We start from the raw sequence: 12,033 nt of genomic DNA, 5'->3' as shown, positions 1-12,033 counted from the left end.
AAGGGCCAGGGCAGCCAAGATCCAGCTGGTAGATACTACAGGATAATTTGCTGCTTGATCCATCATCTTTGTTTCCAATGTACCATGACTTGGCCTTTTTTCCTAATTTCTGTACATGTTTTAGTGGTTTATAAGACTGTTTCCAGGCCTTCCTAGGTGGACTTGCCTCAGAGAACTGTAATGGCTAAACAAACTTACCAGCTGATCTTTTGAGGAAAGTTACTTTAGTGACTGCAAGTTTTAGTCTCCCACTTCAAATAGGGATAAACGGGGATAACAAGCCCCAAGAGTTTGCTGCAGGCATTAAATGAGATATCATACATGGGAGCCCTTTGCATGTCACTGAGCACGTAATAAATGCTCAACACATGTAAGCAATTACATTATTATATCTTCTTTGTGTACGCATATGGCTTACAAAAAAAAATCTGTTGTAGGCGTGTAGAAAAAGATAGTTGAAAGTACCAATGAAAGAACTAGTCAATTAATCAATCAATCAATACTATCCACCTGACAGATGTCATTGGGAAAATATAAGACCAAGAACCAGAATCACCAGAGTCACAAGTCCCCATTCCATGATCCCAAACCTCAAATTCCATCAGCGCCTGATCCAAGTTCTTTGAAAGCTCATGAAGCTTTTCAACGTTGTTCTTCATTTCCTCTGTAGTCATCACTTCCCGCTTCCTAAAGCCTTCCAGTTCTTTGCTGTAGCCTTCCAGTCTTGACTCAAATTCTGAGCACCTGAAAGTAAAAGCCCAGTCACATGGGGATCTTCCATTTAGTGATCTTTCATTGCTCACTCTGGGAAGACGTTGATCTGGCATCTGCAGATCCCCCTACTCCCCTCTCTCTCTTTCTCTCTCTCTCTACTTCTTTATTTATCTAAAAATAAATGAAGAAGAAAATAATTCCTATAATTACACTTACAAGATATGGATCAGCTGTGAACCTATCTGTGATTAAACATTTCCGGATGTTTTCCTACACAGGTAAGCAGGTAAATATGAAAATGTATGTATGTACCTATTGCTTATCCATTTGGCTATTAGATAAGTATTTATTAGTGAGTACTGAATACATTCCAGAACTGGTCTAAGCATCATAAATAAATCTGTGAAGTATGTTATTAAGCTGTCTATCTTCATGGAACACATATTTTAATTGTGGGAGACCTAGATGATAAACATGGATGGATGTATGGATAGATGGATCCACAGGAGGATAAAAGTGAAATGAAATATTCCTCATAGTGATAAATACTCTAAAGAAAACAAAACACAGTGGTTAGTGGATCAGTTGGTGGAGGGCTATTTCAGCTAGGGGGATTGGGGCAGCTGTGGGCAGGGAGCATTTACAGAGATTTATCTACTTCATCCATTGGATCAACAAAGCAAATCTCAAACTTGCTTCTCCCTTTTCCTAATCAGGTAGAATAACATTGTGCTTCATGGACAGGGTCTGGAGCCAGACAGGCTTGGTTCAGATGCTTATACTGCCACTTCATAGCTATGTAGACCAGGGCAAGTCACTTAAACTCTCCATGCCTCCAAGAAAGAAAACAGAGAGAGGAAAAAGTTTTTACTTAATAGTAAATTAATATAAAACATTCAGAATTGAACCTGCTGCAGAATAACTACTATATAAGTTCTCACTCACTGGAATGTAAATCTATAAAAACAGCTTTTGCCTCCTTAATTCCTCGTTGTATTCCCAGCACTTGGCAGAGAGAACTGACACTCGGCAAACAATCAATATCCGTTGAATAAACAAGGGGAGGTGCCATGGAGAACAGCTTCAGTGACACTCCATAAATTTGGCTATTATCTTAAAAATATTTAATTCTGTTATGGCAGTTTTAATGTCTTTTTTTTTTCCTCCTTAGGAGCATGAGAGTTATTTTCAAGTGATTTGAGTGATTTGATTTGGGTTTATTTCTAATTGCACTGCGTGGGAAGCAGCCTAAGGATCCCCACCTCCTGGTGTTCTTACCCTGTGTAATAACTCACTTCTTACAGACAGATATGGCAAGAGGGATGGGGTGTCGCTTCCAAGATTAACTCACAGGAAGACTGACTTCTATCTTGCTTTCTCATTCTTTCTCTTGGTCTCTTTCTCTCTTGTTCTGAAGGAAAACAGCTGCTGTGCTCTGAGCTAGCCTGGGGAGAGACCCTGTGGCAAGGAATAGATGGCAGTTTCTGGCCAACAGCCCATGAGGAACTGAATCCTACAATATCATGTGAGTAGGTCCAGAAAGAGGTCCTCCCCAGCTCAGATGAGGGCACAGCCTTGGCTCAGACCCTGATGCCAACTCCATGGGAGACCTTGAGCCACAGGCATATAGTTAAACTGCACTTGGATTTATAATCCAGATTCTGTGAGATAATCATTTTTTAATTATTCTAATCTGTTATGTTTTGATATACCTCAATAGATAACTAATATACATTATTATATAATTTCTTCTTAGAATTTTTTAAGCCCATATGTATATACACATCAATTTGCATATATGTATATAAATGTGTATGTGTGTATGTATGTATATACGAATTTCTATACAATAGTTCACTCAGGAAATTAGGTCAAGTAAGTGAGTTGTACTTGTGGGACCACCTGGAGTCCAAGGAAGGATAATAGAAAAATTTAAAGATGGTGGATTGGCCAGAATTCTGGCAGGAAATGGGATTATCTCTGATGTTCTAAGATACTTCAACAAAGGGACTACCTACAGAGGTAAAATACTGGTATGGTTAAAAGAACAAAACAGTACATAGTAGGCACCCAGAGACCTTCCTTGGCGGGGAACCCTTATGACCCCTAGGCATGAGGGGACAAGGAGAATTGAAACCCTAGAGCAACTGGCATTGCCACCCAGAGCCCCAGGGCCAAGCAGAGAGGGAAAGGAGAAAAGGGCCCCCAATCCCTCTCCAGCCTTCTGTAGGAGTCTCCACTGGCAGGATCCCACGGATGAGGGAACTGGAGGCCACAGTCTGGACGTCAGCCTCTCAGACAGAGCAGGAGGAGAATGGACAGCAGGGTGAGGTGGGAGCAGATCAAGGAGAATAACTGGCATGGAAGCCAAAAATTATTGAGGGCTGGAAAAGCAAGCTCAAGCTTCTTGGAGAGGAAACAGGATTGTTTTCATAGACGACAGATGAAACATGAATATTACTCAACCCTCCTCCCAGGACGCCCCCAAGGTTAGTTCAAAATTATAGACAGGATGAATGTCTAAGGGCAGCAAGGAGAGGGCTGGGCCAGGGCTGCTTGGTAAGCCTCTTCCAGATGGCTCTTCTGTGGCCTCTACTGCTGAGCCCAGGAACCAGATGCCAGGATCAAGCTGAGAGCTCTCAGAAAGGAGAAGCCCGGCTCTCTTCTCCTCTCACCATAAGTGACAGCTGCTCCCACTTTCCCCAGGGTCCATCCTCACTCCTCTTAAGTCCAACAGCACTTCTGCCTCCAGGGTACTGCATCCTAAAGTACACCTTCGAGGAGGCAGCGTCTGGAAGTTCAAAAGCATTCTTCACCCAAAGGGATCATTGTTAAAAGCAAGGGGGAAGCTGAGAGCATTGATGCCCACCATGCACTAGACACCAATCGGCACACTCTGAGCTCATTTCATTTCATCCTTGAACACAATGTTTGGCTGCAGTGTTATCCCACCCTCCAGATGAGGGATACTAAGGTTCAGAGAGATGATGGAACTTGCTTCTGTGCATCTATCTAACTAACAAAATAGTTTTGCTTTGTGGTTAGGCATAAAAGTCAGTTCCACAGGGAAGGCTGTGTATGTGAGTAGGTGTGGGGCATTATCTGGGAACTCTTTGTACTCTTTACTCAGTTTTGCAGCAGATCTAAAACTGCATTGAAACATAGTCTATGAATTGAGAAATATATCTCCTCCACCCATCAGGCTAAGTTCCAGGCTCTGGAGACAGTATTCATGTAGGTAAGGAGAAGGTTGTAAGAGAGAAAACAAAAAGACATTTTTATACCCCCTGGGGAACAGATCTAGGTCTTCTTTTCAAGGTAGGAGATAAATAGGTTTCTCCTCAAGCCAAACTTTCATTCTGTATAGAGTCTGTCTGTCTGCCTCTCTCATGGTCCTGTGGGCTGAACCCCAGGCCTCGCACATCCTAGACAAGTGCTCTATCATTGAGCTACACACCCAGCCTGAAGTCTACTTTTATCCACCCTTTTCCTTTCTTGAAAGTATTTACAGGGATTACAGCAGGTGAAGTTGGGCAGTGGGAGTCTCATGTGTGAAGAAGACAGGGTAATTGGCATGAATCTGTAGTTCATGGTCCAAGTGTTACAAACTGGTATGTGTGTGTGTATGTGTGTGTGTGTGTCTATCATGTGAAAAACACTTGGCTCCCTTGACTTGACATTGTTAGATTTTTCAATATGTCTGTATTTTCTCTGTCGCTGGATTAAAATCTTTATTTAATGGCCAAACACATGCATGTCTAGAATAGAACCCATCACATAGTAAAGATCCACAATAAATTCCCATTGACACAGAGTGAATGAAAAAAAAATGATTATAGCCACATTAGCACTGAACAAGACCAGCTGCAAAACAGTCAATTTCTCAGCCCCCTGCCGTGCCTTTATGTCCCCTGTCTTGATACCGCACAGATCTGTGGTCTCCAACGCCAGGCTGACACTTCTGCTGTTGCTATTGTGGAAGCCGTTATTACATGTCACTATTTTTGCCTATTTCTCTCTGCTCTGCCAAAATTTCAATTATTCCAAAACAGGGAGGAAAGACATTGGCAGGGATTACTACAGTGAAGCAGGATTAAAGAGAACACCCCTCAGTGGGAAGCCAAAGGAAATTCCTTCTCCACCAACTATCTTGAGTCTTCACCCACTCACTGCTATGGGATGGCAGGTGCTCTATGCAGCACTGGTAACCTGCTGGGAGTGTTATGAAGTCTGGTCTCATTTCCAAAACAACCCCAGACTCTCCCTGTACCTTTTAATCAGGTCCATTTCTGCCAGATCTCTCTTGTTAAGGAGCAGGTTTCGGCTGTTTTCAAAGATATCTTCAATCTGATCTGGCCAGAGGAACAGAGTGCTGTTCAGTTTGATATCCTCTTCTGCAAAACAAAGACAGAGTGCTCCAGGACACTGTCTAGCATGTGGGGAATTAGTTCAGCAAGTCAAAAGTTCAACCAAAGCCACTGGAGGGTGGCAATGAATGAATGGAACTGTGATGGATGAATGCTAGCCAACATCTATTAAGCACTTACTAAGGGCCGGGCTAGAAAGTAGATAATATTATCATCTTCATTTTTTACAGATAGGAGACAAAGTGGTTAAACCAAGTGGTCAAGGTTACACTGCTAGAGGTCGGCAGAGCAGAATTTGAATCCAGGTCTAATAATAATCCCCAAAGTCTATGTTCTAACCACTCTGTTTTATTGGCTAAGTAGAGTCAGAAACCTGGGTTGAATTCAACATTTCGAACCATTTACTTCATCTGAATTTAGTTTCCCTTTGGTTAAATGGCTGTAATGGTATCAAAGCCAGATGCCCTGCCATCATGGCTCGGTCAAATTAAATGCACTGGGTTTCCTTGTAACTTTTGGAGGCAGAGACAATGAGAGAGCCCAGGGTCCAGGGCACAGCTCATGAATGTATGCATGGGGTTAGGGAACCCCTTTCCACTTCCAGTACCCATCTTGCACTCCTCATACACACTGTGAACACCAGGTAACATGCAGGTGTTCTCAGGTGGAAAGGGGCTCGTGGAGAGCATTCAACTTTTCCCTCAGGGCTTAGTCCTTACTTCAAAACTCTAACTTGACCCAAGAAGCCTTCAGGGGCTTTGAACCTTTCTTTTCTTTTTAAGATATGCAGAAGCATAAAGGAATATAACCTGGTACCCTCAAAGGTGGGACTGTATTAAGATTACAGAAAAGTAAAATCTAAGGAGTCTGCATTTGGAATTGACATTTCCAGAAATATCAGACATAAGATGCCCAAGACAGGCATCTAAGAGCTACATGTCAAGGTTCTAGATGCATTTTCCTTTTGTCTAACAATATTCCCCTTTTGTGAATCAAATCCCCACAGGTAGGAGTATGGAATTAGTGCCTCCATCTCATGGGGGCAGCTGAAAAGCAGCTCTTCTAATATTTGGTGGTAGGATTCCCATATCCTTTTCCCCCTCCAGCTTCTTACTCCTAAAAATATAAGATATTTTATCTTATATGTGCCTGTGAAAATGTAAATATACATATGCACGTGTGGCCCTGGACTTACGGGGCAAATCTGCATAGTCCATCAGGAACTCCAGCCGCTCACTTGCATCTCTAAGTTGTCTCCTGAGTTTGAACACAGTGACATCACTGGATTTCTTTAAGAATTCAATGAGAAGTACCAGCTCCTTAGTGTTGGCAGGAATCTCACTGACTCTTTCTGCAATGGTGTTGTACTGATTACAAATGCTACAGAGAAAGAAATGGCTGCCATCACCATCACCATCACCACCACCACCAGCATCATCATCATTGACATAAAAAATGTCTTCTCGTAAGACCCGTCATGCTAAGCAGACATGATCCTTATTTAGACACTACACCATTGTTTTCTAACTTTTCTCTACCTGCAAACCCTTGCTGGATAATATTCACATGCACATCACACTCCAGGGATAGTAACAATGGTAATGGTCTTGTGTAATGACAGGTACTAAGCTCTCACAAGGTGCCATGCTCCATGCTAACCATTTATATATATTAATTATTTAATAATTATAAAAGGTAGGTACTATTATTATCTACATTTGATGATGGAAGAAAGTCAATCTGAGTAACTTCATCCAAAGCAACACAGTTGCTAAGTATCAGATCCAAGATCTAAATTTTGGTTAATTGACTCTAAAGCTCATAATCTTAATGAATAAACCATACCAATTCTCATGAGTAGACCAAAACAGTAAGAATATCACCACAACCAACAACTTCTCACATTTTATGGTAAAATGGAGCACCAAGTTAATTCATAATCACCATCTTAACAGTATACCAGCAAGTTTATTCTCATATAATGGACCTGAATTCCCTGTCATCCTCACTCTGGGGCAGAAAACACTTGAATCAGAACTTCAGCCTGGTCACTGCTGGAAGGCACAAGTTCTGTTTTTTGATTCTCTGGGTTAATGTAAAATATTATTGCTATTTACACAGAATGATGATACCTGGAATTGGTGTCCCGATTTACATCCACTTGGTATCGAATCAAACGGTCTTTGAGATTTTGGGCTCTCTCACAGAGATCATAATTTAGGGTCATGGTGTCAAGACAGAACATGGCTAAAGGCACAGTAATGTGCATGGATGCAATTTCACTTCTCCGCTTTTTTATGCCATTGATGTTCTGCAGAAAGGAGCACATTCAGCAGCTTGATTTGACTTGAGCTTCTTACCCATTTGCCCCCAGCCTCCTCCGGGGCAAACACCAGCCCAATACTGAGACCTATATACCCTACTGAAACATGATGACTACTCTTTGGATTGACTGTAGCACATATCACTAAGGAATGAAATATCAAGAGGGGTTCATACCGTCACAAAATCATTAATGTCTTGATTTTCTTTCAGGAAAGCAGTGATGTTTTGTTCTGCCATGTTATCCAATAGATCATTGTACTTTTTGTATACATTTAAATATCTTCCATGTTGAAGAACATAAAATCAAACACACAAATGCAGGTCAACAAATCAGATGAGTCAGAGTGGCCATAAAAGCAGACAATAGCATTAAAAAATGAACCCAGGGGTTGGGGTTGTAGCTCAGTGGTAGAGTGCTTGCCTAGCACATGTGAGGCACTGGGTTCAATCCTCAGCACCACAGAAAAATAAATAAATAAAATAAAATTATTGTGTATCTACAACTAAAAAAAATTTTTAAGAGAACCCAAACCAGGAAAGCGAAATATCAAACTTGGAATTCTGAATTTTGGGGCTTCTAATTCCAATTTTCCAGTTTCTTGCTGCATGAATTTAGATAGTCTGGGTTCTCAAAACTCAGTGTTTTTCAATTTTAAATGGAAATCATAATTCATACTTTATATAATTGTCATAAATCTTAATTATATGTATACATATATATAATTGTATACATGTGTACATATAGTGATTAATACTATGCTTACAGTGAATGTATAATAAATATTAATTTCCCTCCATCCTTCAAAAATTCTATGTCTTTTTTTTTTTTTTTTTTTTGCACTGCTGGGATTGAACTCAGGTCCTCACATATGCTAGGCAAGTGCTTTACCACTGAGCCACTTCCCCAGCCCCTCTATGTCTAATTTTAAGATGAAAATTTGGAGTCAATTAACCTAAAATATACTAAAATAAAAATTATTTGTTTTAAGACCCCAACAAAGTGGCTGAACAGATTTTCCAATGTTGACAGATATATTTGGAATAGTCTGTCTTGAAATAAGTTTAAATTAAAATTAAGGTGTTACTAAGTAAACAGAACTCGCTGGAGCCCGCAGGTTTCCAAGTGTTGGACAACATGTCAGAGACTCTGAAACCGAGATGCAGAGAGAAACCCATAGAACTGTCAGTCCAGAAAGATAAACTGTACGAATATATCTCCATGAACAGGGAAAAACAGGTGCTTCAAATAAAGTCCTCACATTAAATTCCTGAGGGCAGCACTTCCACATTCTGAGACAATGACTTTCAGTCAAGTTTAGTTCTTTTCTCCATTAGAGGCGATTTGGGCCTGCAAGGGATATCTGGCCATGTTTGGAGGACTTTGGGTGGTTCCTGTTGACATTGAGCAGGTAGCAGCTGAGGATGCTGCTAAGCATCTTACCACATAAAGCACAGCCTCCCATGATACAGAATTGAAAGATTCAATAGAGCACAGTAAAGAAACCTGGGGTTCCCAGAATAGCCAAAGCAATCCTTAGAAGAAGAGTGAAACAGGAGGCATCACAATACCAGACCTTAAACTATACTACAGAGCTCTAGTAACAAAAAATGGCATGGTATTAGCAGCAAAATAGACAGGTAGACCAGTGGTACAGAATAGAAGACAAGAGATAAACTACATACATGCAGTTATCTCATACTAGACAAAGACACCAAAAACATACATTGGAGAAAAGATCGCCTCTTCAACAAATGGTGCTGGCAGAACTGGAAATCCATATGCAGCAAAATGCAAATAAACCCCTATGTCTCACCATGCACAAAACTCAACCTTTGTCAAAGTGGATCAAGGACCTAGGAATTAGACCAGGTGCACCTAACAGAGGAAGAAGTAGGCCCAAATCTTCACCACTTCAGATTAGGACCTGACTTCCTTAACAATACTCCTAAAGCACAAGAAATAAAATCAAGAGTTAATAAATGGGATGGACTCAAGCTAAAAAGCTTCTTCTCAGCAAAAGAGACAATCAATGAGGTGAAGAGAAAGCCTACATTTTTGGAGCAAATTTTTGCCACATGCACATCAGATAGAACACTAATCTCCAGGATATATAAAGAACCACAAAAAAATACCAAAAAAAAAAAAAAAACCCACAATCAATAAATGGGCTAAGGAGCTGAACAGATACTTCTCATGTTCAACATCTCTAGTAATTAGAGAAATGCAAGTCAAAACTACTCTAAGATTTCACCTCACACCAGTCAGAATGGCAGTCATTAAGAGTACAAACAACAATAAATGTTGGTGAGGATGTGGAGGAAAAGGCACACTCATACATTGCTGATGGGACTGCAAATTGGTGCAACCAATCTGGAAAGCAATATGGAGATTGCCTAGAAAATTTGGAATGAAACCACCATTTGACCCAGCTATCCCATTTCTTAGTCTATACCCAAAGGACTTAAAATCAGCATACTATAGTAACACAGCCCCATCAATGTTATAGCAGCTCAATTCACAAAGCTAAACTGTGGAAGCAATCTAGATGCCCTTCAATAGATGAATGGATAAAAAACTATGATATATATATATATATATATATATATATATATATATATACACACACACACACGCACACACACATACACACACACAATGGAATATTACTCAGCATTAAAAGAGAATAAAATTATGGCATTTATAGGTAAATGGATGAAATTTGAGAATATCATGCTAAGTGAAGTAAACCAATCCCCAAAAAACCAAAGGCCAAATGTTCTTTCTGTAAGTGGATGCTGATCCATAATTGGGGGGGGGTATGGGAAAAATGGAGGAATTTTGATGGGGCAAAGGGGAAGGTGAGGTGGGGATGGGACATGGGGACAGGGAATATGGTGGAACGAGATGGACATTATTACCCTATGTACATGTATGACTGCACAAATGGTGTGATACGATATCATGTACAACCAGAGAAATGAAAAGTAGTGGTGCAATTGTGTACAATGAATCAAATGCATTCTACTGTCATATATGCCTAATTAAAATTAATTAATTAATTAATTAATTTAAAAAAAGAAACCTTGGGTTAAGGGAACCAGATGTCCTGGCTTGCCTGAGACAAAGTTTATTCCACTGTCCCGTGGTAATTGTTAATAACACTCCTTCTACATCTCAGTTTGGAAGTGACATTATGTGATTACCCTAAAATAGTCACTGCTTGCTCACATTATGTGAACAGCTGTGAGATGTTCTACCGTGTGGTGATGACAGAATTCTAATAACTGCTCCTCAAGCCCTTCTCCCTTAAATTCCCCATTCCAAAAATCTCTGAGAAAACAAAAATTGCATCAAATACTCATTTGGTGGCAAAACCTGGCCTAAACTGATGTGAGGCTACTGATGTGAATATTTGCAGGTTTCACAACAGAAATATGAATATGTTGCCCTAGACCTTGCAGAAGCTGCAACTAATATGTGATAGATGACTTTCTTAAAATCCAGAAATTTTTTTAATGCCAAAATCCATCTGACCCCTTGGCTTTCAGATAATGGAGACAGATCTGCAGTTTCATTCAAATCCTGGCACTTCTGTTTATTTATGGGTTAACATCAGGAAAGTTACAGTTTCCTCATCTGTAACATGGGGATAAACAGTAATACCCATGTAAGTACTGGCAAGTCATTTTATGTACGTGTTTAGGTTTGTGGAAACAGGAATTGCTTATTTGATGATAGTTAAGAACCAAAACCACAAAGACTGTGTAATACAGTTATAGCTCAATGAACTTACTTGTGGGGGCCAACTTGATTTTTCTGAAATACGTCAAAAGTTTGATCCACAAAATCAGAAACAAGTTTTTCTTTACTGTCCACTGTTCCAAGGATCAGGTTATATCCCTTTAACTCTGGGAACAGGACAGACTCCACCTAGAGAGCAGAAAGCACTTTTAGACATCACAGGACATCCACAAGAAGGGAGACAATACCAAAATGCAAGATCTCTAGCAATGGACTCGTTTCCAGGGAAGCCAGCTCATTCTCCCTCTATTCCCTCTCAGGCAGTGCAGGAACCACCCTGCTGTTCTGGCTACCTCCATTCTCTCCTCTCTTCTTGCCTGGATCACTCCCTTTTTTTTTTCCTTTTAATTAGAGTATTATAGTTATGCACAGTAGTTGGGTTCATTTTGACAAAGTCGTACACAGTGGAATTTGATTTACTCCATTTCACTGCCGTTCCCCCCACCTTTCCCTCCTCTCCTTCATTCCCCCATTCTTCTTCTGCTCTACTGATCTTCCTTTCACTCATTTATTTATTTATTTTTGATTGGTGCTTTTTATATGCACATAACGATGGAATTCCCTGTGGTGTATTTATCCATGTTGGTAGCATATTTTTGTTACATTTACTCTGCATTTCCTCCCCTTTTCTGTCCTTCTCCTCCCTCCCTCTTGATCTCCTCCTTCTACTCCATAAGTCACATTCGATTATAAGGGAGTATTCTGGAAGTCAGTTTATGAAACCCCAGGACGAAGCTTTAACTATAACATCTGGGGGCTCGTCCGGGATCCATTTCTTCCCTACCCTCACGCCAAATTTGCCTCCAAGGAAGGGCCTTTGGACCT

General features: G+C 40.4%; 1 protein-coding gene across 5 annotated transcripts in view; it reads right to left on the bottom strand.

Annotated features, from left to right (window-relative positions):
• Dnah3 (dynein axonemal heavy chain 3) overlaps positions 1-12,033 on the bottom strand; it is a 159,572-nt gene that overhangs the window by 123,399 nt on the left and 24,140 nt on the right. For all 5 annotated transcript variants that reach the window (XR_009225397.1, XM_058574147.1, XM_058574137.1 and 2 more), the window contains 6 exons: positions 11,201-11,337; positions 7,581-7,686; positions 7,214-7,392; positions 6,277-6,461; positions 4,985-5,108; positions 591-744 (listed from right to left, as the gene is read on the bottom strand). Coding sequence is in view for 4 of the 5 variants with exons in the window: in XM_058574147.1 (XP_058430130.1) it covers positions 591-744; positions 4,985-5,108; positions 6,277-6,461; positions 7,214-7,392; positions 7,581-7,686; positions 11,201-11,337 (885 nt within the window). In the remaining variant the exon portion in view is untranslated. The remainder of the gene's footprint in view (positions 1-590; positions 745-4,984; positions 5,109-6,276; positions 6,462-7,213; positions 7,393-7,580; positions 7,687-11,200; positions 11,338-12,033) is intronic.

This window comes from Marmota monax, unplaced genomic scaffold, assembly GCF_021218885.2.
Source record: "Marmota monax isolate L192 unplaced genomic scaffold, Marmota_monax_Labrador192_F-V1.1 WCK01_AAM20220418_F8-fsc00035, whole genome shotgun sequence".
NCBI lineage: Eukaryota > Metazoa > Chordata > Mammalia > Rodentia > Sciuridae > Marmota > Marmota monax.
This window is presented reverse-complemented; position numbering and strand designations above follow the sequence as displayed.